We start from the raw sequence: 22463 nt of genomic DNA on the forward strand, positions 1-22463 counted from the left end.
TTGGTTTTTATAAGTTTGTTAATTAAACAACTTTTCCTTTCAGACTATCTGACTAAGAACAACAACAAAATCACAGATTTATTTCCTGCTTAGTTTTGTTTCTCAATTAAAAAAAGTCTCACTAATGATTTTAGCACAACACACAGTGTCGTAGGACTGCCAGATGCAAGTTAACACCTCATTAAGTGCTCATAGGTAAGTTTTCATGTCCTGCTATTGTGGGGTGAGTAAGATTGATAAGGAGGAATCCCAATAGCTCCTAATAATAGAACTGTATAAAAAACAGGGTGACATTTTTAAGGAGTTACTTCTAGTCTCTTCAGAAAAGGAATGGATGCTAAGTGTACATCCTTATTAAATTATTAATGTTACTTATGTGAACTGGTATATTATTATATGTTTCTGAGTGAATGCCAGAGTTTACAGTAAGTTGCTGGAATCTATCTCCCTTACAATACTTAAATATTTACATGAATGTTCTGTTTGCAGGGCCCTGGACTTTTATCACTTAAAATTCCAGTCAACTCAAGTGGAAGTGTTGTCTGAAAGTGAGGTTTGTGATTGAGTTCTTGACTCCTAACTGTGCTGTATTGCTATGAATGTTATTGCCTGACACCAAGTTTAATAAACTTATTCCTGGAATCAAAGCTTGTTCGGTGCAGTGAACATGTCCAACGAGCACGTCTCCAGCATCCAAGAATGTGCTATTGCTTCATGAGTTTCTCAAAGCCCCTCAAATAAAGCTGGAAAAACACTCAGCTGAGGGAAGCTCATCTACCCCTTCCCTTTTCCAGCTTTAGGAGTGTGAATGTTCCCAAATTTCCCAAATAATGTGTGTTGATGAGTCTCTGCTTGAGTGTGTTGTGAGCCAAGAGGGAGATGCTCCTGTAAAGGGAACAACAGAGAATTGTGGCTCCCCTCCATCTTACTGAGTCAGGACAGGAATTTATGAAGATACCAAACATCTGTTCATAAAGCAGTGCTGTGCACATGGCATTGGGAAGCTCTGGGTTGGAAGACAGCCAGTAACTTTTGCAAAAGTTGAAAGAATGGTGGGTTAGAGGCTTATGAAGGGGAGGATATTGCAAAAGAGAAGTGGACAGCATTGGTAAAGCGTAGAATGGCTATGGTTGCTGTTAAGGAGATGGAAAATAACCCTTTAGCAACATACAGTTAAGCAGTAGCTGCTTTGCTATGTATTGTTTTTATAAACAACAATCAGTTTGGGGTTTTATCATTTTAGGAGGTTCTTGCCACCACCTTCATCCCTGGCACACTTGAGTCCTTTCCTGGCTGGAGCATTCTGCTTCATGAGCTGCAGTGAATGGACTCCCTGTATGTAGGTAAGGAGCCAAACGCTGTTAAAGGGAGCAAAAAGAGCACCATGTTTATTTACTGCTGGTTTTTGTTATTTCAAATTAATTACAGGGATGTTTATGAGGCGGGGTTGTTGACCACACAAATATAGGCTGTTCATAATACATATAGTCTGGGAGAAACTGTAATTACTATGCTAAATTTAATTTATTCTGTGGTTCTATTCAGCTATATGTTTAATTTTATTTTTCCATTCTTCTTCTAGGGGCACTACTAAACATTCTTCTAAGCAGGGATAGTAATGATGAGACAGTAATTGTCTGAGTAAATTATCCAAGTGGCTGCCTTTCTTCTTTTTCACTTCCTACATTTCTGGTGTCCTCTGGCATCAGAACAGAAGTATATGCTAGTCTTAGGCTATGTAAATTAAAAGTTCTGTCTACATTGCAATTAAAAACATGTCAGGTCACATGGTTTCCCCTTGACCAGTTGCAGCAGTGCTGTTTTGCAAATAAGGTTTTAACTGTGTTGCAAGTGTGAAGTCCTGAACTGACCAAGTCTGTAGTAACTGGGTCACCTGCCAGAGTTTTTTGTGATGTAGGTCATGGGAATATTTGCAGAAGCAAAAGTGCTGTAATTGCATAGCTGTACCAGTATTTATGTTGACATTGAGACTTGAAGATGCATATTCAGGAGGCAGAAACACCACCATATGTAATTAAGATACGTAAAAGGAATACAAATTCTAGTTTTAAAAAATCCATCAGCTAAACAATATGGATTTTTGAACTAATGTAATTATTTCAGGTCTACTTCCTAATGGGCTTTTTGCACCCCTGGAGCACAGACATTGCCCACTGTTGGGCAAAGAGAATTAGGAGCAGTAGCATAAGAGAGCTCAGGAACCCCTAAAAGAAACCAGTGCATGACATGTAAGGGTTGGATTGCCAAGGAGCTGTAGTCTTAGACCATTCTGTTGTGCTGTGAAGGCAGGATGAAAAATCCCCCCAGATTGCCCAAAGCCCTGGCAGTCTAAAAATAAACAGTTGAAGGTGGTGAAAAAGGGTAGCACCAGAAATTTACAAGACAGCACCTCTCATGGAATGGAATACCAGGTTGTCAGGGAACATCAAGGGTCATCTGGTTCAACCTTCCTTGGCAAAAAGCACAATCTAGACAAGACGGCCGAGTGTCCTGTCCAGCTGAAAGTCGAAAGTGTCTAACACTTGGGAAAACAAAAATGGAATTAAAGAAGGAATTAAGGAAAAGTGGAATTAAAGGTTTTCTTGCAGCAAGAGCTTTCTCCTGGGAGCCATAGTCTCATTTGGTGGGTCATGTAAGTTTGAAATGCTCGAGGCAGTAAAAGTATCCGGATGTGAATCAGGTCTCAGGACCAATCTCACAATTGCAACAGTCTCTCTACAGGCTGTTTATAGGGGGTGTGGTCCATATGAATATTAATTAAGTGTGGTAGCCAGTTTTACTTTAGGCAAGTATCTCTGCCATTACCATGTCTGAGTCTCCTGCAATCAGCCAGCTGCTGAGCTCACTTCTCCACAGCATCCATGCCTTTGGGACGACATTTGGTATCTCTCTTACTGAACTGAGTCTCTAGTATGTCTAATGCTTTGAAGTGGTATTAAATCTGGATTGGTTTACTCAGAGGATTTTGCTTTTACAGGGTAAGAGAAGGTGGTAAAAAAAACCTGAAATAGCTCCATTATTTTTTAAATGTAACAAACTTCTTTAGACCTATAGATTTGGCTTTTGGTCTGATTATTTTTTTTAAGCAAATGGTTTTGTATATGGACAGGAATACTTCTAAACGTCAAGTGGGAACTTTGGTCTCTGTTCAGTTTCAGTTACGCAGATGGTTACTTATGCAGGTTTCCTTTTAATGGAAACTCCTGGAAAAGGCACAGTCAGCTCTCTTTGGCTACTTCTCATGGACATGAGAGCTCAAGATCGCTCACAGAGACTAAAGTTCTCTGCTTTGCACTTGGAAATCTTGACCATCTTGTTCTGGGAGAAGCAGACAACCAGAGCAGTGAGGGAAGCAGGATTTGTGTGCCCTGTCAGGAAATCATGGTGGTCACCACGAGGGGGCATTTTGTTGAGACACCACGCACCCAAGGGTGTTAAAATCACTGAGGCAGTGGTATCAAGGCCCTTAAGGGACAAGCTGTTGTGACAACCAGTAGTAAGAGCAGTGGAACTATACTGGAAAGTTCGGGGACTTTATTCCAAGTGCCATGCATTCCTTACTTTCTACTCTTTTGATACTGGAGCCTGTAATAATTATGTTAGAATCCATGGGGCTGGTGCAATGGAAAAGTTTAGGTAGCAGGTAGCTGTCTCAGCTTTTGAGAAACAGAGAATTGAACAGGTTGACTTTCAGCATTGCTGACTTGACTTGGTGGAACCCCAGGGTTCCATCGGAGACTAAGTGGAAATGGAGCTGGGACATCAGTGTCCTTAATAATTTGTCTTTTTTTACATCTGCCTGTTAAGGAACCTTTCCATAAAGCAGTTGCCTTTTCTTTATATTCAGCTTTATATGTGACATTGCCCTTGTACCCTACAGTACCCCCTGTCCTAATTAATCCTTCTTGCCCTGGCTCCTTTCTGTCAGCTCTTTCTTGGGCTAAGCATTCTTCTTCCTCTGGTTCCTGCACGTACTTGCCAGAAGCAGTTTGTGGTGTCTGTTGTGTTTCCATTCAACAGGCTGAGTCTAGAGCTGTTATTTCCACTGCACAGAGCAAAAAAATCTGTTCAGTTCCTTTTTTTTTTTTTTTAAATTTGTATTGCACAAGAGATGTCTTGAAGGAATTATTCTTCTTCTTGGCTTAGTGTTCTTTTTAATAAAAAAAAGTCATATTGATATGTGTGTTCTTTACTTGCATGCAGTGAGTAAGGTACATAGAATATTTTTTTCAGGCATCTGAAAATGTTCTGGGTCTCATGGTGCCTGACACATTTACTATACCTAAGGCACAATATTTCAGATTGAAAACCCAGAGGTTGTTGTTTGGATTTGTCAGCAATATTAAGGCTTACAAGTGGAAATCCTGTGCAGGTGAATGAGTATTTATCAAACTCACTGATATGAGAGGTTAACCACAACACTGATTACAAAAAACTATGTCAAACTTTCCCCAAATGTCCCTAAAAGCAAAAATTACAAGTCATGTAACAACTGCCAAATGAACAAGATAATGAAATAGCAAAACTCATCACTGTTCTGAATGGGAAATCAAGGGCTCTCAACCCTGTAATTCAGAAAGCTCAGACTAATAATAGAAGCCTTATTTGGATGTTGGCCTTTTTAATAAATCTAAATTATTTTATTGCAGAATGGCAGTAAAGTGGATGCATAGGCACAAAGTGCAGACAGAACAGGGTGAGCACCCTGGTTGTGCCTTACTCAGAGTTGATTGTGGCCAACTACTGCCAGTAAGACTTGCACAGTGAGGTGACACCTGTGACACACAGCCCTGAGCAATTTGTAAGAAAGGGCTAATGCAGGGCCAGATAAGATGTGTAGTGGCCAATTTACAAACTGAGGTTTGCTTTGCATGTGTAGGAGGACTTGATGTGTACACTTGTCCCAGAAGGTGTTATGTGCTTACCTTTGACCTAAAGAGTGGTGTCCCTTTCTGTCATTCCTGGGTGTAATCATTTAACTATTCAAATCAAAACTGCAAGGCTAGAAGTTGAAACTCAAGGTATAAGACTTCAGATTAAGAGGAGATATATCTGCTTGGGCTGTACTGAAACAAGGTACATTTTTCACCTCTTTAAGGTGGCCTTACTATCTCTTCAGCTCCCTGAAAGGAGGTTGTAGCCAGGTGGGAGTCTGGCTCTTCCTCCAGGCAACTGGAGATAGGACAGGAGGACACAGAGTTAAACAGCACCAAGAGGTGTTTATGTTGGACACTAGGAAAAATTTCTTCACAGAAAGGTGATTAGATATTGGAATGGGCTGCCCAAGGAGGCAGTGGATTCACCAACCCTGGAGGTGTTTAAGGAAAAACTGGATGTGTCACTCACTGCCGTGGTGTGGTTGACAAGATTAGACGCAACAATCTCAAGGGTCTTTTCCAACCTAATTTATTCTGATTATTGGCTGTAGATACAGTCTTGTGAGATTTGTGAACCTGAAGGTGATGTTAAGTAGCTTGAACTCCTTGTCAGCCCTGAGGAAAAAGAGAAGTCTTGTAAGAAAAACCTGGATGAGCGATTGTTGTCCTCTGTAGTGGATCCAGTGCATGATGACTGGCTGGGATGTGCTGGCGTTTTGGGGAGCAGCAGAATTACTTCAGGCATACATTGCCTGTATATTTTTAATATGCAGTTTTCATGATAAACTGAGGTACTCTAACAGCTTGATATTGCCAAAGGGACAATTCCTATCCTTCCTTCCGCCTCCTTGTATTTGTATTGTGGCTGCAGATAGAGCAATTCTATTGCTTCCCTTTGAAAGCAGCAACAGTGATCTGGCTTATAGAAGTAATCTATTTTGAAAAAGATAATTCTGGGCAGGAAAATGTTGTTTTCTACTGTCTTAGCTCCTTCTGCCCAGTTTGAACTCATCTCTTCCCTAAGTCCTCTTCCTGCCTCTCTACTGTGTCAGATAAATCTTGACTGCAGCATAAGGAAGGAGTTTGCAGTTTTAGTGACCACCTCAGACGTCACTAATTAGCTGTGCTGTAATATGAGGCTTTTACGTAGCACGGTGGAAAATGACAATGCTACTCTATCTTTTTGTTTGCCTGCTAACAAACACAAAAACTTTTCCTCTGTAAAATAAGGCAACTCCCAAATTGTGTGTTTATAGCACTGGGATGAGGAGAAAGGAATAGGAAACACTTGAAAGGGCTGGGGGAGAAAGTACCTGAGAAGTTCCGCTCTGAATACTAACTCTGAGAGGGAAGGAATGTGAATTTGAAATTTCAGGGAGGTTTATCAATTTCTCAGGCTAAAAATAGTTATCCATGACGTTTGTTCCCTGTCAGGAAGCAGGCACCTCTGCCCAAATTTGTCTTCCAGAAACTTGTTCTTGCCTTGGTGCCACCACATTCCTTCCTGCTGGCACAGTCACTTCTGTGATTGTACATGGAACTGGCTCAGTAAAAACTGAGCCAGCAGAAAAACAATAATCTTGTTTCTTCCAGGTCACACGGTCCTGTGTCTCCAAAGGAGTGCTTGGAACAGTGTAGGAACACACAGGAGTGAGTTACCTGGATGGAAGGAGACAAAGAGGGGACATTGTCTTTTTTTGACACTACCCCAGTGTTCATTTAACTATCATCGTTTTGTGCTTGGCACTTTCATGTAATGAGCGGTTCATCCCCTGAAGAAGTTGCATCATGAGTGAATAAGGCAGAAGTGTGGGAGCAAGGAAGTATCTTCTCTGATTTCTGCTGGGGAAATTGAGGCTTAGAGAATTAAACGACTTGCCTAAGAGTCAGAAGGCTGACTTGCCAAGAGCCAAATTCCAGTCTCCTGAATCACAGCCTTGTGCCTTATCCGCAAGACCAACCTTTCTCTATTAGCATTTCCTTTCTCTCCACCCTGTTTTGAGGGAGGCACAGTAGCATTGTTCCATGTCAAACAAACTCAAACCTTGGTACAGGAACGATTCCAGCAGAATGATTTGAACAACCTTTGAGTTTATCATTAATCTGGAAGCCATGACTTTTTTGAGAATGGCTTCTGCATTAGAGCCTTTCACAGGACCAATAACCACAAAAACTTTAACCACCAAAAGGTTTGACTGTGTTTAATAAGATGCCTTTGAGATTAAAAAACATACTTCAAACAGCAAAAGGTTTCTTAGGGCATAGAGGATTGGAAATTTCTAATCTGGCAGGAGGTGCGACTTGAGCTACAGTGGACAAGAAAACAGGACTTGACTTTATTCCCTAAGGAGAGAAGGGAATGATTTTATTGCAATTATTTTTACTTCTACTATGACATACCTTATTAGGAGAGTCATATGTTGAAAGTACTTTAGTGCCTGCTGAACCAGTGACAAGGGACTTACCTTTGATTTAAGTGAGATAGCTGGGAACAGGAAATAAAGCCTTAACAGTTTGCCTGTGCTGCTCTCCTGTCACAGCCGACTTCATTGGGCAATGCCTGTGCTAAGCACCACTAAAGAGCCATCGTCCTAGGCTTGACAAATACCATATCAAACACTCAGTCCTTTGCTGTAGGAGGTTTTAGTGCTGCCTTTTTATCCCTTCACTCTACCTTGCTTGCCCCATGACATTCCCTGCCAGAGCAGTGAGCTTTATTCCTTATACCAACGTAGGTGTTAACTGTGCTAGTGCAGCAGCCAGTGAATATCAGGAGGGGAGGACTTGTCTTTGGACTTGATAAGTGGAGAGAAATGGGATCTTAAAACACTTGCTTTAACTGGAAGACAGGAAGTAAAGCACTGGATCAGACTGGCCTAAGAATTCTGGTATCTCGCCCTGGGCTATAGCCAAAGTCAGCTGACAAAAATAATAGTGGAGCACCTGGTTTTGTTATGCAATGCTGCAGGAGGGGAATTCCATCCTGCTTTTTGCAGAGATGTGCATATACCCAAAGCTATGACATGTTCTTACACTTCATGTCAGTTGCTGATGAGGTTTCTGTGATTGCCAAAGCTATACTGCAATCCTCTAGTTCACCTCACTCTCCCTGGATAATCCCTGTGCCAGAGATTCCGATCTCAGCAGAGTGGAGTTGCATACTGGCTAGTCAGGAATAGAAGAATATCTACATGCTTGCATGACTTTGAGTAAGGCCTCTTCCATTTGCCTAGGTTTTTGCCTTTTTCTAGAGAAGGCTTCTTTGTTTCCATAGAGTTTAGGAACAGGAATGTTTTATAAACCAGCTGCGCTGGTCTTAGACTAAAATCTCCCTTTGTCCCAGTGTTGTGCTTTTCCCTGCCCATCAACTTATGGCTACTGCTAGAGGAAAGCCATCAAGAAAACATCTCCTTGTCATGCTGTCCTTCCTCCAGTCACTTTGTTCAGAAGCTTCCTGAGCCAGATGTACTACTCTGTGTGTTCTGATGATGGGAGCACGTAGATCTTGTACAGTGAAACTCTTCATATGGTTGGTTGTCCTCTTATTACAGCTTTTCGTTTTAAGGAAAGGATAGAGATAGAGTTAGTTTTCGGAATGCTGTAAGAAGTGCAATCAATTCATATTTTTTCTTAAAAATAATATCAAGGAGCAGTTTGTACCAAAGACACCAGTGTGTATGTGAGATACCACCTCAATTTCAAATGTGCAGTCTCAAGGATTATCTTTGAGTAGCCTGTTCCTGCAAGCCCTAAGAGTTAGAGTTCAAAAGAGCTGGGGAAAAGTAGGGAATGTTTATTATGTTTTAGTCATAACATGGTATTTGTATTGCCTGGAATATTGCCCTTAATTTCACATTGGTTTAGATTGTATACACTACAATAACACTTTCCTTCTGAAGAAATGAGTAAATACTTCTGTTTTGAGCCACAGCCGCCTTGGTGCCCTGGTCAGTGTTTACTCAGTAGTGTCATGAGCTTGAGAAGTAGTTGGGAACCAGGGATATAAACTGTATTTAGGGAATTCATTCTTTCTGAAATGTCACAGTTTTTACTATCGGGGATTTGGCAAAACAGTCTGAAGGTGAGTAAGGAAAAATATTTAGTCACTTCATATATCTGTACTGACAAGTTGCTTTACATCCAAACTCAAAAATTCACATCTACAGCTTCAGCTGTCCCAGAGGAATAGCTCCTTTTTCTGTTACAAATCCTGTCCAGGTCACTCCTGTGATCTCCAGGGATGCCCTCAAATTGGGAGCATTTCTTTGGCTGCTAAGCCCTGTGATGAAAGGCTTGTCCAAAACTTGTTACACCAGGTTATCAATTAAAAAAATGAAGTATCTTCTGAGATGTTGATGAGCTTATTGTGTTTGGATGGGGCACTTAGCAGAGAGAGTTCAGGTTGTGTGTTTTCCTATTTGCTGCTTTTACCATAGAGCAGCATGTTTTTGTTTGTGGTCTCTTAGTCGGTTTGTGCTTTGGAGTCACCTGTGTTTGTGTAGGTAAAGTCTAAGTTTGATTTAAAATATTAAACCTACTTGCCTGCTTTATTTTACATCATCAATGATCCTGAATCCAATAGATCCCTGAAGATGTAAAAATCTAGTCTGAATTTCTCATACTTCTAGGGCACAGCTGGTTTATATCTCTTGTGTTGTGTTGTTTTGGGGTTTTTGTGGGAAAGAAAATAAGAAATCACATTCTTCTGGCAAGAAACTATCCACAGCCATAGAATTATTTTGTCATAACATCTGAATAATGTAGCTTTTTTTTAATCATCTAAGGCTAATGTCACAGACACTTTGATTATCTCGTGTGCTCCCTAGGATTCTTCTACTCCAATTTCAGTTGTAAAGCTGACAGAGGTGCTACAATCCTACCATGTGATGAAGCATGAGTCTTAAATAAAAGGTTTTCTTCTGGGGTGGAGCAAGATAATTTCTGTTTATAGGAAATACGAGGATAGTTGAGCAAAACGAAGGTTATAGAGAAAAGTCCTGTTGAGATGGACTTCAGAGCAGGAAGAATAACAAGCATTTGGCAACTTCTTCTACTTAGTTACATGGGTTGGTGGATGGATTGGGAGAGTATAGAAAAGATTTTCAGCTGTGGTTCATTTCTGTACATTTTAATAGCCTTTGCTCTTAAAAAAGGATAGTAGAAAAAAAAGTGAAGAACTACCAGTTTTGTACCTTGCTTGAGTGCTCTTTGAAGCTTTTCTTGTTATTTTATTAATGTTTCTTTTTCAAGGATACTAATTCATTTAACTGCATTTTCACATGGGACAGTAAACTCCATTCCGAGCGTAAAAGTTTAAGAAAAATAAATTAGATTTTGTTGTTAACTAAACAGTCTTGCACCACAGCTAGGTGTGGCCTTCCTGTTCCTTTGTGTTCCTCTTTTTCAGGTGTTTTTTCAGTCCTCCCCCAGACTGGCTTGTTTGTTGCTGACCCCTCCACCTGATCTCCAACTTTGGAGATGTGGGGTTGTTCCCAGTGTCCAACTCCTTTGCTGTGTCTGGACCAAGCTGTGAGATTCAGGATCTGGGATGCTCTGAAGGTTTGGTAAATTTAAAGCTGATCACTGTGACTTAATTAGCTTGTTGGTGATTAGATTTTCCTTACCTGCGATATTGGTGTATCCCTAGTACGTACAGCTTAGTTACTGAATCACAGAACGGGTTGGAAGTGCCTTCAAATCCCATGTTGTTCCAGCCCCTGCTTTGGGGGGACCAGGTTGCTCCAAGCTCTATCCTGCCTGGCCTTGAACACTTCCAGTGATGGGGCATACCCAGGGTCTCTGGGTTGGCTTGTTCCAGTGCTTCAGCACCCTCACAGTAAAGAATTCCATATCAGTATCTAATGTAACCCTGCCCTCTGCCAGTTTAAAGCCATTCCTCCTTGTCCCATCACTACAGGCCTTGGTAAAAAGTTTATCCTTATCCTTCTTAAGAATCCCCTAAGGGGCTTAGGCATTGGAAGGCTGCAGTAAGGGTCTCCCTGGAGCTCTCCCTTCTCCAGGCTGAAACCCAGGCTCCATGCAGCCGAGAAAAAGATGGATAACAGGATCGATTGGTCCTCGAGGCTGACAGAGTGGCAAAGCGGGATGTAGGAATGATGCTCTGCAAGGGTGAGAGCACTGACGGAAACGCTCTAGGTCTATCCGGCGTGCTCTGAAATCAGAGTTGAACTTTTTCCTTTGTACTTTTGGCTAGCGGGCAGGGCAGGAGCGGAGGACAGACTTGTGGCTGCCTTCCCGCGCAGCTCCAGCCCCGGCCCGGGGGTCTGGCCGTGCGGCGGGCGATCCGCTGCGGCTGCCTGCCGGGCGGGGCGGGCGCGGCGGGGGCGGGCGCGGGGCGGGGGGTGGCTCCGCAGCGCGCACGTCCGCTCGCCCTTCCCACGGGAAATTCCCCCTGTGAAAAGGGCGGCGAGCCCGGCAGCCGTGGCTGTCCGAGCGTCCCTGGGAGGTGTGCGGGCCCGGGCCGGAGCCCCGCGGAGCGGAGCTGTGAGCATGGCCGGTGAGCGGCGGGGCTGGGCGGGGGCAGCGGTCCCGGGGCGCTCGGAGCGCTCTGCGCTCTTCCTCGCTGGGAGCGTTGGGTGTTTACGCTGCGAGGCTAAAGCGGCGGTGGGTTGTTCGGATGAGTCGCGATGAGATCTTTTAAGGTTGTTACATTTCAAGTGGATCTCTTAAAATCGTGGTGCTAAAGCCTTTAGGTGTCTCGTATCTGGGCTGGAGACAACAGGCTTGAAGGCTGGGTGATCCTCATCAGGATCCTGTTCACATCGGAGCTCGGCTGTGAGAATGCAAATGAATGAGAAACGGTGATGGCACAAATGCAAAGCAAGGCAGATAAGGGATCGTGCTTTGAGTAATTACAACAAAAAGCACAATTAAGTTACTTGAGGCTAAATTAAACCGAGTTTGTCATCCTTTCAGGAGGCGTCTCTCTGGTATCTTTCTTAGGGTTAAAAAAATCCCTAAATTTAAAACTTGGCTATACTATTTGGAATAGTGTTTCTAGGGAAAGCTGCTTTTCAAAACCTGAGTGTGTGTTCTGTTCTCACTTAATAAGGTATGAACTTTCACTCCTGGTAAATATATAGGTGTGCTAACTATCAACATAGGGAGAAAACAGCTGGGGTTGTACTTTACATGTTACGATGTATTTTAGAGTGGCAAAACTGAAGCAGGAGAGAGCGGTTTCAGGGGTTTTTTTCTTTGTGTCTTTATGTATTTTCAGTGTAATTAGGAACCAGATAAGGAATTTTTCAGCGGGGGAAGTTTATAACTTCCTGGTACTAGCTAGCTTTTGTCGTTGGTTGTTTTTTTTTTTAGTTGCTGTTTTGTAATATAACACGATAGTAAAGAGGAAGTTCATGAGCGTTTCTTGGTCTCTGTTAGCATCTGTACAGTTTATGAAGCCGTAGGTAGATTACTGCTTTTTGAAATCAAATTGTGTTTTATGTTAACAGTTGCTTTTGCTTAAACTGGAGTGTGCTGTAATGAAGCTTTCACCATTATCCTTCTTTGCCTGGGGTGTTGCAGAAGGTTATAAGTGGATAGGTTCTTGCTTTTTAGAAATGACAGATTTAGGGCCACCAGGGATTTGTACAGAGTAGTGACATCAGAGTTAAAGGGCGATGCTTCTCCCTTCTGTGTCTCACTGCAGTCACCTCGGGCTGGAGGGTTTCGGGTGATACTTTCACATCTTCCACAAAGGCCCGCAGCTGCTCTGCTTTCACACTCAGATGTTGATGGAGACTGTTCACTGGGCACTCCTGGCTATGCAAGAAAATGACAAATTGGGCAGTTCCTCCAGAGCCTGCTTGCTTGGAGTAAAGGAACAAGACAGAACTCTTGATAACGTCACTTTGCTTGGTGGCAGCATGTCACACTTCCTCCCTCATGGCACAGGCTGTATAAAAATTTAAACTGTCCCAGGTTTCTTGTCAGGGAGAGGTCTGATGGAAGTATGTTCCAAGTTTTAGGGATTGTCCTTCTGTTCCTCTTTATATTGCTTAAAATGTGAGAATAAAACACCCTTCAGTTCTTGAATGAGCATAAACTGGCTGGACTGTCTGAGCTGTCACTGCTCTTACCTCTGTTCCTTGCTGAGCTCTTGGAGCTGTCACTGCTTTTGCCCCTTTTCCTTGTATATGTAATCGAGACACTTGATCTCTTATATTCTCTTTAAAAATATTCAATGTTATATTCAGGGCAAGAGGGGGGAAAAGCAAATTAGTAACAAAAAGAATGGCAGGCAGGTTATAATGTGTAGCACAATGTTTCTATTGCTAGCATGTGTACAGACAATTAGAATTAATTACAAAGACAAATTAAACTCTCTTAAGAACTTAGATGAAGGATTAGCTAGATTTTTTTTATTTTCTTCCATTTTAAATTCCTTATGGAGTGGTTGTGGGCAGGCAGGTAATACGAGTAGCTGTGCGTTTCTCTCCCAGAATTAGTGAGAGTTTGGGTTTTGGTGTATCTTGCGTTTGTTTGACAAACAAAGCGAGACTGAGGAGGACAGATCTGTAATGACTGTGGGGAAACTAATGGACCTCTGTGTGTGTGTGAGAGTAAATTGTGAAAGAGTTAAGTTGTGCCACTTCACAAGCAGATTGCTGATTTACAGAAATACAGAACACTGGACAGCCCTGCACTTGACTGCAGAGCGCTGATAATACCTCCCATTCGCACAAACACTTCTGTGTGTTTCCTCTCTAAAACAAAACATGATGACACTGATAATCACAGCAGATGATAACGTGATTCTCAAATAGAGAGGCAGCCAAGATAAAATGAAGCTTAATGTTTAATCTCCGGAGGCTGCCGCGTCACTGAGCTTTAGTTTCCCACAAACACACCTGTTGCTGAGCGGTGGGTTTACCTTCAATGACATTTGCTTCAACCACAGCCCTGCAAAGATACTGAGTCCAGAGTTTTGAAATTAAGGGCTCTTAATAGGTGAGAAAATAGCCCTCTCAAGCGAATATTTATAGGACGTGAAGGGAAATTGCTGGTTAAAGCAGCAAGAGTTAAAGACCTCAAGTGATCGCACTCTTGTAGTTTCGAGTGGCAAGGCTCTGGCTAGTTTTGACAAATACGTAATGTCTGTGGGTGTCCTGCACATCTGGTTAGCATCTATGTAAGCATAAGAATCTCCAAGCAAGATGATTAGTAGGCACGTTGCTGCAATTTTGTCATTTCAACTTCTAAAACTGATTTTTAGTTTAACGTATGGATGCATGTCTGTAGTCGTACTGATCAGTGCAATAGCATAATTGAAGTGTGAAAGTTAAAATAGCCATACGCAGATGTGTGAGTGTGGTTTTGTGAGAAGCTCAGACTTCTGCTCTCTCTGAAACCAGCTTTTTGTCGTTTCTAGGCTTCTTTGTTATCAATGCCTGTCCCCCCCTTCCCTTTTGCTGGACTTGCTTGTTTACCAGAAAGAGAAAATAGGCAAAACTCATCTAAAGGAGGGTTAGCTAAAGAGCTGGGAAGTTTCTGGAAAAGGGACCAACCGTCTAAGTAATTGAACCTAGACTAGTGGCTAATGTGTATTTAATGTGGCAGCTCATGGCTCGTGATCAGAAAGTTATTTAAAATCTACCTGATGGGAGGTGGTCAGTTTAGAAACTGCGTTTTGATTCATTTTTAGAAAGGTCTGTAAAGAGTCCTGAACCACAGTTCCCAAAGGTTTTGACCCCAAACACAGCCTGGAGTAGAAGTGCATTGTGCATTTGAACAGGCATTCAGGTTTTGCAGAGGCTCCAGTTGTTGAAGACAATCCCAGCACAGGAGCTGCTCTCACACATTGACTGCAGTTCCACCCCGGCTGTAGGTGTGTGACAGATAAATGTGCATTCAGGTCAGGCTGAGGTGACGTCTCAGATGTCGTTCTTTCCATCCATCCCTTCTTTGCTGCTCTTGATTGCTTTATCTCTTAGGTTATAATATTTTCCTATTTTGGGTATGAACTGCTGCAGCACTGGAAATGTTTTGCGATCAACAAATCCCAGGCATAAAGTTCAAGCTTTGTGTTGGCAGGAGTACCTAAATCATTGTAGGTGCAGCAAAAGAGAAGCCTTTATTATGGAGTTAGGTTTGCAATCCATGTCTTTGCCAAAATTTGTGTGCTGTGGACTCACAGGCAGCATAGACCTTGGGCAGAAGGAAGTAGGGGTTCTTTTACCCTTTTAGCACTTCCAATATATTTAATAACTGTTTTGCTTATTATGTTGAAGTCCAAGCACTTTTTTTCAGTGCTGTGCCACAGGATATTGGCTGTCCTGTTTGTTTGTGATGCTCAGCCTTGCTTGAGGAGGATACTATTATATGAAGATGACAGAGAGCTCAGTAGACATTTCCATAAGCTACGTTCTTCTGATCGTGTAGCACCGTGATGATTCAACTTCAACAATATTTACTTAGCCTCTGTTGTTTGTTTTTCACATGCCATCTCACTGTTGTCACTGTTTGATTGACTGTCTTGTTTGATGTTCTCAGTGAGATATATTAAATAGTTTGTTACTGTCTGGCAATAAAACATCACTTGAAAAGTACTTAGGCTCTTGTGAAGTTAATGTCTTTCTAACCCCCCCATTATAGATTTCTGCTGTCTCTTATTTTCATCTATCACTCTGTGTTTCCTGAAAACCTCCCTTTTGACAACTGCCCAATAGCTTTTCTGAGGTTTCATTGTCTGGGGATATACTGCAACTAGAAACCTGCCCCATGGGAGATGGGCAGCTCCAAACGTAGAATTCAGTACGAGCAATCAGGTATTTTCTGAGCTCACAGTGATGGTATCCAACCCAGCAGGGTGGGGGATTTTTTGGTATAATTTGAATAGTTTCTGCTGCACTGTAATAGGAACTAAATCAATCAATTCTGAGCAAACATCTTCACTTTCACAGGACGCTTAAGAGAACATAGCAGTTGACAGTACCAGTGCTTGGAAAGGACAGCCATGCTTAAAACTGTATTATTCCTAAAAATATTAACTGTTCCCTCAAAATAATTATTTGGGTTGTGCTGTATAAAATCTTCTCTCATCAGACATGCCTTCTATGATGGTTAAAAGAAGTTAAGTTCTGGATAAGATGGAGGGAAGGATATCTTTTTTGCTAATTACTTCCATAGCATTAATATCATGGATGTTTAATCCAAATCTGTTCTTGTCCCTTGTCCCACACCTTCAATGTGTGCGTGTACATAAAAATAAAGAGTATATTGTCTGAGAAGGAGGACCAAGTGGAAAGGTGGTAACATAAATCAAAAGTCTAGGAATTCTAATTTTTACATCTTCTCCTGCTTTTTAAGCTCTCCTGTGTCTTAACGTTGAAAATATTTTATTTTTAAGGTGGCCCTGAGCCCTACATTGAAATATTTGAGCAACCCAGGCAAAGGGGCATGCGTTTCAGATACAAATGTGAGGGGAGATCAGCAGGCAGCATTCCAGGAGAACACAGTACTGAAAACAATAAGACCTTCCCTTCCATCCAGGTAAATACCGCTTTTATCCGGGAATTACCATTGCCCTCATTAACGTGGTGCTCGTAGCTATGTGTTGGACTCTGCACAGTAAATACAATGCTTTTCATCTCGTGTTCTGGGATTCTTTCCTTGGCATGCAAATGGAGTTGCAGCAGAGTGGGAAAAGAGCTACTTGCTCCTGGACATGAAAAGATTTGGGTTACAAAAAGAGGAGAAGGTACAGAGGTGGTTAACAAAGTGCTGCTAGAGGGGACTCAGTGAAGACTCAAGGTCTGGGAGCCATTCATTAGTAGGTTTTTCTGTATGCACGTTTGCTCTGCTTTCTTAGTTAGGTGACGTGGGTTTGGTTTTACGGTTTGGACTGCAGCATGCATTTTGGGAGAGTGTTGAAGGAATTTGCCTACAAAATGTGGAAAGGCTTTGAAAAGTTTTGGGCACAACATGAAAGAAGGTGCTTTGTACGAGCGAACAGTCCGCCATGATGCGGTGAATGGGTTCTGCAAAAGACACCAGTGTGAAGTGTGTGAAGTCAGAAGAGGGTACAGAACTTAAAAATCAGCTGAGAAAAGGGAATTGTGTCCTCAGAACGTCTGCAATGACGATGAGTTGGGTGGTTGCACTGTGGATAGGTTGGGAAATCCAGAATGGAGTCAGAGGAGCCCTGGCAGCTGTGATCAAAGCTGCTGGGGACAAAGAGACAGTAGAGGTGCCATGGAACTACTTGGGGAGAAGCTTTCATAGACTGGACAAACGAGACCCTAGACAGGATAGGGTAAGAGAAAAGAATTTATGGTCCCCTGTCTGGTGTTCAAGTTGCCAGTGTTTCCTTGATCTCTTTCATTTCAGAGAAAGTCTTTCAGAGCTGAGATTAGAGGAGAAAGCTCAGATTTAAAGGGGAAGTTAAGAGCACTTGCTGTCCTGAAGTCCATTGCAGTGCCCAGGAACACAGGCTGTGAATCTATGTTTGCAGTGTGTGCAAGTGTAAAAAAAAAAATGTGGAGCCAAAAATGGAGTCTCTGGAATGGCAGCAGAAAAGCAACAGATAGAGAGGTTGTGAAAAATATGAGATGCTTTATGCTGAGGCATCAAAGCTCTTTAAGAAGGGGCGGCTTGAGAAGGAGAGTATTGGCAGTCATGTGTTGAACAGCAGAGTGAGTCTCTCTTACATAAAGCAACTGTGGAAGCTGGTCCAGCCTTGGAGCCAGAATTACTAAGGGAAGAAGCAAAGAAGGTTTCCCTTTGACTATCACAGTGCCAGATTTGGTTAGGGAATGCAGGAAATGGGGATGGTGCCAGACTCATTCTTTCAGCACTGTGCCAGATGAACAAGGAACTGTGTAGGCTGTTGGCAAGAGGAGAGGCTTGCACAGACTCTCAGCCTAAGTCTGTATCAGGGCACAAGCTGAATGGGCTGAATCAAGCCTTGATTCCTCTTCTCTTGGACTGTGCTGCATGTGAAGGCCAGGCAGAGCCCAAAGGGTAGATGGGACGTGGGTAGGTGATCATGAAATCCTGGCACAGTTTGTTCTTTTGAAAGGTGACTATTGATGACAGAGCTGATTTTACTGATAGCAGGTGATTTCTGGGTGAATTCCTGCCTCCCTGAAGCCCGTAGGAGGCTTAGTGCTGATTAGTTGCCAGGGGAGTCCCCTCTAGAGATGGAAACATGAATGAAGATGAGAAGAGAGGGGCCAGGAAAAGATTAAATTTCATAGTATGGTTATGAAGATGAACATCAAGGAGGAACTGGAGAACCAAAAGCAGCTAGATCAGGCTTCAAGTTCATGGAGCTGGATATGAAATGGGTGAGAAATGATGTGATGGTTGAAGAAAGTGGAGGGGTAGTGGAAGTATTATTTTAAGGGTAAAAAGTAGAAGTGGCTTGTATGAAGACTGAGCAGAGCCATGTTGGAGACTGGAGAAACAAACAGATGGTGGAAGGTAGAAGAGCACAGGTCAAGTCAAAGATTTGAGGTGTTGACTAAAAAGGATACATGATGGATCCTTGGAGTCTGAGGAGGAGGAAAGAAAGTGTTGAAGCAGAGTTATAGGGCAGGGGAAGTGGAGGAGGAGAGCTCACCTCTCCACAAATGTGTGCCTGAGCAAGTCTTGTATTCGCTTTCAAGTTTTTATGCGTCAAACAATTTAGGCCAAACTGTTTTTCCTCCTTTTTTTCTCTTTTACACTCCCCCACACTTGGTGACTTCACTGGTAGCTGTCAGCTCGAGGTTGCTTTTATGCACTTGAGAAAGGAGCTTTGAATTAGGCTGATGACTGCTGTGAAAGCTCTGGCAGGAGCCTGAGAATTTGGTACTCCCCAGCTTGAATTTAAGAGTGAATACTCATCTGAGAATTAGCTGGGAAAAAACCCAACAACTTCAGAAGGGAGTGTGTTGTGCTGTATCTGTTAAGATCCTCTTTCACTACTTAGTGTTCCATGCACAGGTAATATCCTCATCCCTGAGGTTTTAGGAGTTTTCCCAAGATCTTTGGAAGTAGACTTGTTCCTCAAGCAACATTTCTGTGTTGTCACTTACGTAGCTCTGGTCTTTCTTCCACAGAGTATTTCAGGGTAAAATTTATTTTCTGTTGCTGGTAGAGACTGATACCTAAAATCTCAAAAATATCTTCCATTTTTTTGTAGATTCTGAACTATTTTGGAAAAGTCAAAATAAGAACCACCTTGGTAACAAAGAATGAACCCTACAAGCCACACCCTCATGATCTGGTTGGAAAAGACTGCCGAGATGGCTACTATGAGGCTGAGTTTGGGCCAGAACGGCGAGTTCTGTCGTGAGTAATCGTGTTGCTCGGGAGTTTGATTAATTATGCAAGTGATTTGCTAATCTTGTGTTTTAAACTCATACTAATGATTAAAAGAGCAATTAGAATGCTGTCTTTGCTGTAGTTTACTAATCCATCTCAGGGAACTTCCCTTTGAAGTGTTTCTTTCTTTTTTCAGTACTACACTTGCGCTTTTTCTTGCCTGTCACCCTTTTCTTTGCTTTATCCATTCACCCAATACATGTCTCCTTTTCCTTTCTCCCACTTAGTTTTTTTAGTCTTGTTCATTAATAGATCTTACTCTTGGGCATGACTCTTACCTTCATCTGAAAATTATGAGTAATAGAAAGGGTAACAGCATTAGAATTAATACTTCATGGTGATGAGCCAAGTTCACATCTTCCATGGAAATTATATTTGGACTTTCTGGAGAAAATTTGCAGTGGCTGAGCATCATGTAATCTGAAGATAGTGGTTGTGACACATCTAGAAACATGTTAGTAGCTGTCACTGTTGTTGCTGGTTGTTTGAGTTGGGGTTTTTTGAGTGAAAACACAGATTCTGCTCAGGCCCAGCTCTGCAGAGCAAGTGTGCCGGGGGAAGGATCTGCTTGTGGCTGCAGTGAGGAAAACTCAGGATGTGTACGAGGCATTTCTCAGTTCTATTAAGAATATCTCAAATACAGGTGTGTTTGATGGTGTTTCCTCTAAGTTTACCAAGTCTTCTATAATAAAATAAAAGCAGAATAAGCTGCAGCAAACATCAAGGGATTATTGCTGGAGAGGGGAATTTAGAACTGGCAAGCTGTTTGTGGTTAATAGTTTGCAATGTAGGATATATGGAAGCAGGCTATTGCTTTGGGGTAAGCATAGCTGAGCTGGGAAGAAAATCAGGTAAATGTTTCAGTGTGTAAGTAGCTCTTACACACAGCTCTCAGGCCAATGGGATTCTGTTGGTGTTAGTGAAATTATTCCATGTTTACATGGGTTTAGTCAGTAGGACACTATTAAAGGAGAGAGCTGAAGACACATCTGTTTGAAGGTGGTGATTGCCTGATGGTGAAATAAACAGTGTAGATGCTTCTTCAGCATCCAGCCCAGGCTCAAGGGATCATGAATGTGCTGCAGTGTGTTCTGGTGGCATGGGGCACACTGACTTAAAACATCCTAAACTGTTACAGGACTTTGCACCTTCCTCTGACTATCCATTCACTAGCTTCCCCTTTGTCTTCTCAGCTCAAGTTTCCTCAGCCAAGGTCAAAGGAAGTCTGTTGTTCTGACCCATCCCACTTCCTCCCCTCAGCTCTGTGCCTGCTGATCTGAAGCAGAAAAGCCCGATTGCTTAACACCTTTTCTGGCTCTGTGTTCCCATCAGTGAGTCCAGGAAGATGCTGATGATTGCTTCTCGTCTTGGCATTTTGTTGCACAAGGCTCAGTGTGTAGGCATGAGGCAAGCCTGTTAGAGAGGCCATTACAGGATGTCACACCAAGAAACACTGGGATGTTCTGCAAATATTTATTTGCAGATTGTGATTTCATCTCCATTATATGTTTGCATCAAATCCTGTCCTTCAGCATAATGCCGTGCCTCTGTTTCACTTCAGGCGCTAGTGCTTGTTTGCTTCATCCATGAATTCTCAATATTTTTAGGATATGAGCCTCTCAGTTTCTTACAGAATAGTAAGTGGGCTGCTTTCATTTTATTGATAATATGAAACTGTGAGCTTTGTGTTTGACATTGGAGATCCTGATGGGAGGAGGCTCGACACATTCCCTTTGAAATGTTTCCAGCATCGGTACACTCATTTTTTTTAACAAATCATTGGTTGCTTTAAGATGAAAGAACAGTATGATCCATAATTGGATCTGGATGTTTAAAGTCATTTTCCTTTTTGTGGCTGGTGACTCAATCTTCACATTCTTCTCTTCAAGTCCATGTTGGAGAAAAGCCTCATCCAGTACTAGTGAGCAGGACATGTTCTCTGTCAATAGTGTTGCTGGCTCTTCACTCTTGCTGAGCATCCCAAATTGAGCAAAAATCCAATTTTTTTCTCAGTAGAAGTGGAATTATTAATCACAGATTTTGGGCTGCTCGGAGTAATTACTCTGCTTTCTGCTGTTCAAAGTTCCCCATGTTTTAAAGTTCCCAAACGTTTTGTTCTGCCTGTGGTATAATGATCTTTGTACTGCTGCCCAAACTTGATCAGAGCCCTCCCTGGCCGAGACATCAAGGCAAGAGTATGAATGTCAGAGCTTGTGGGGCTGCCTCTGTACTTAGATTTTTACTTCCTAGTTTCCTCTCTCTACGAGGATGATATCATAGTTTTTTTAGATGTTTTTCATTTTTTCTCTCTCTTCCTACTTCTCCCTCTCTCTTCTCGTTATCTGACTTGCTTCCTGTCAGTGCACATCGATGTGAAACCCCACAGCCCTGCTGGCGCTCTCGGCAGTTCCTCCTCTGACCCAGCCTTGCTTAGCCATGATTAAACACACACTTTCACTGTGACAGCACAGGCTTAAGAAGCATTTATAATCTGAGCAATTTGGAGTGCTGGAAAGCCTCCTGTCCGTGAGAAGCTTCATTTGGGGTATAATATGGAACCGGGCCTGTTTGTGGACTTTGAAGTGTGCTTCCAACAGTCTGTGGAATACAGTGGGTATTCTGGGGTGGGGGGAAAGTAATGTGTGCTGTGATCAAGCCCGAAAAAAAGTACTTCCTCCAGGAGCAGGTGGAAGCAGGATTGCTCATCAAGGTGCAGTCCCAATCTGAATATCAGTAGCCACGATATGACGGCAAAGTGCCTTAGTGAATTTTGAGATGCTGCGATGTTTTATTTTCCCCTAGGTCACGTCATGTTCAGTTTGAAAAGGAAGCCTGTGCCTTCCTCTAGTGAACAGAGGTTCTGGAAGTGGAGCCTGATGGCAGAGGGTTTGGGAAGCTCTGAACAGAGGGTGTTGGGCACAGACAAGGGAGTTTAAGGAAATTAAACTTAACATCATGCTAGGATTGTCTTGTTCAGAAGTGTAGAACTACTCTTGGCAGGAACAAGGAGTGTCTGTAGGTGCAATAAGATGCTCTTCTGCTAAAGCAAAGGAGGGTTGTGGAGTTTCAAAGGAAGGGAAATGGCTGATACTTCTGGAGAAAGATGCCTGCTGGCACAACCCATCTTCAGAGCTTATTGTAACATCATGAAACAGATTTTTTTTAATTTTTATTTTTTTATTTTTTACTTCCTGCTTTACATCCACTCAGCTTTGATGATGTCATGGTTTTTCCATG

At 42.4% G+C, this 22463-nt stretch overlaps 1 protein-coding gene across 2 annotated transcripts in view; it reads left to right on the top strand.

Annotated features, from left to right (window-relative positions):
* The first annotated feature begins 432 nt into the window (after positions 1–432).
* The window catches only part of REL (REL proto-oncogene, NF-kB subunit), a 40479-nt gene continuing 18448 nt past the window's right edge, over positions 433–22463 (top strand). The window contains exons 1-4 of one of the 2 annotated variants that reach the window (XM_085054239.1): positions 433–553; positions 1244–1343; positions 16267–16409; positions 19045–19193. In XM_085054239.1, coding sequence (XP_084910365.1) covers positions 1325–1343; positions 16267–16409; positions 19045–19193 — 311 coding nt within the window. In that variant the 5' untranslated portion in view covers positions 433–553; positions 1244–1324. Of the gene's footprint in view, positions 554–1243; positions 1344–11259; positions 11416–16266; positions 16410–19044; positions 19194–22463 lie in introns of those variants that run through there. The other variant, XM_085054240.1, reaches the window with a different exon arrangement.

Source organism: Lichenostomus cassidix, chromosome 3, assembly GCF_008360975.1.
Source record: "Lichenostomus cassidix isolate B80296 chromosome 3, HeHo_3.0, whole genome shotgun sequence".
In the NCBI taxonomy this organism is placed as follows: Eukaryota; Metazoa; Chordata; class Aves; order Passeriformes; family Meliphagidae; genus Lichenostomus; species Lichenostomus cassidix.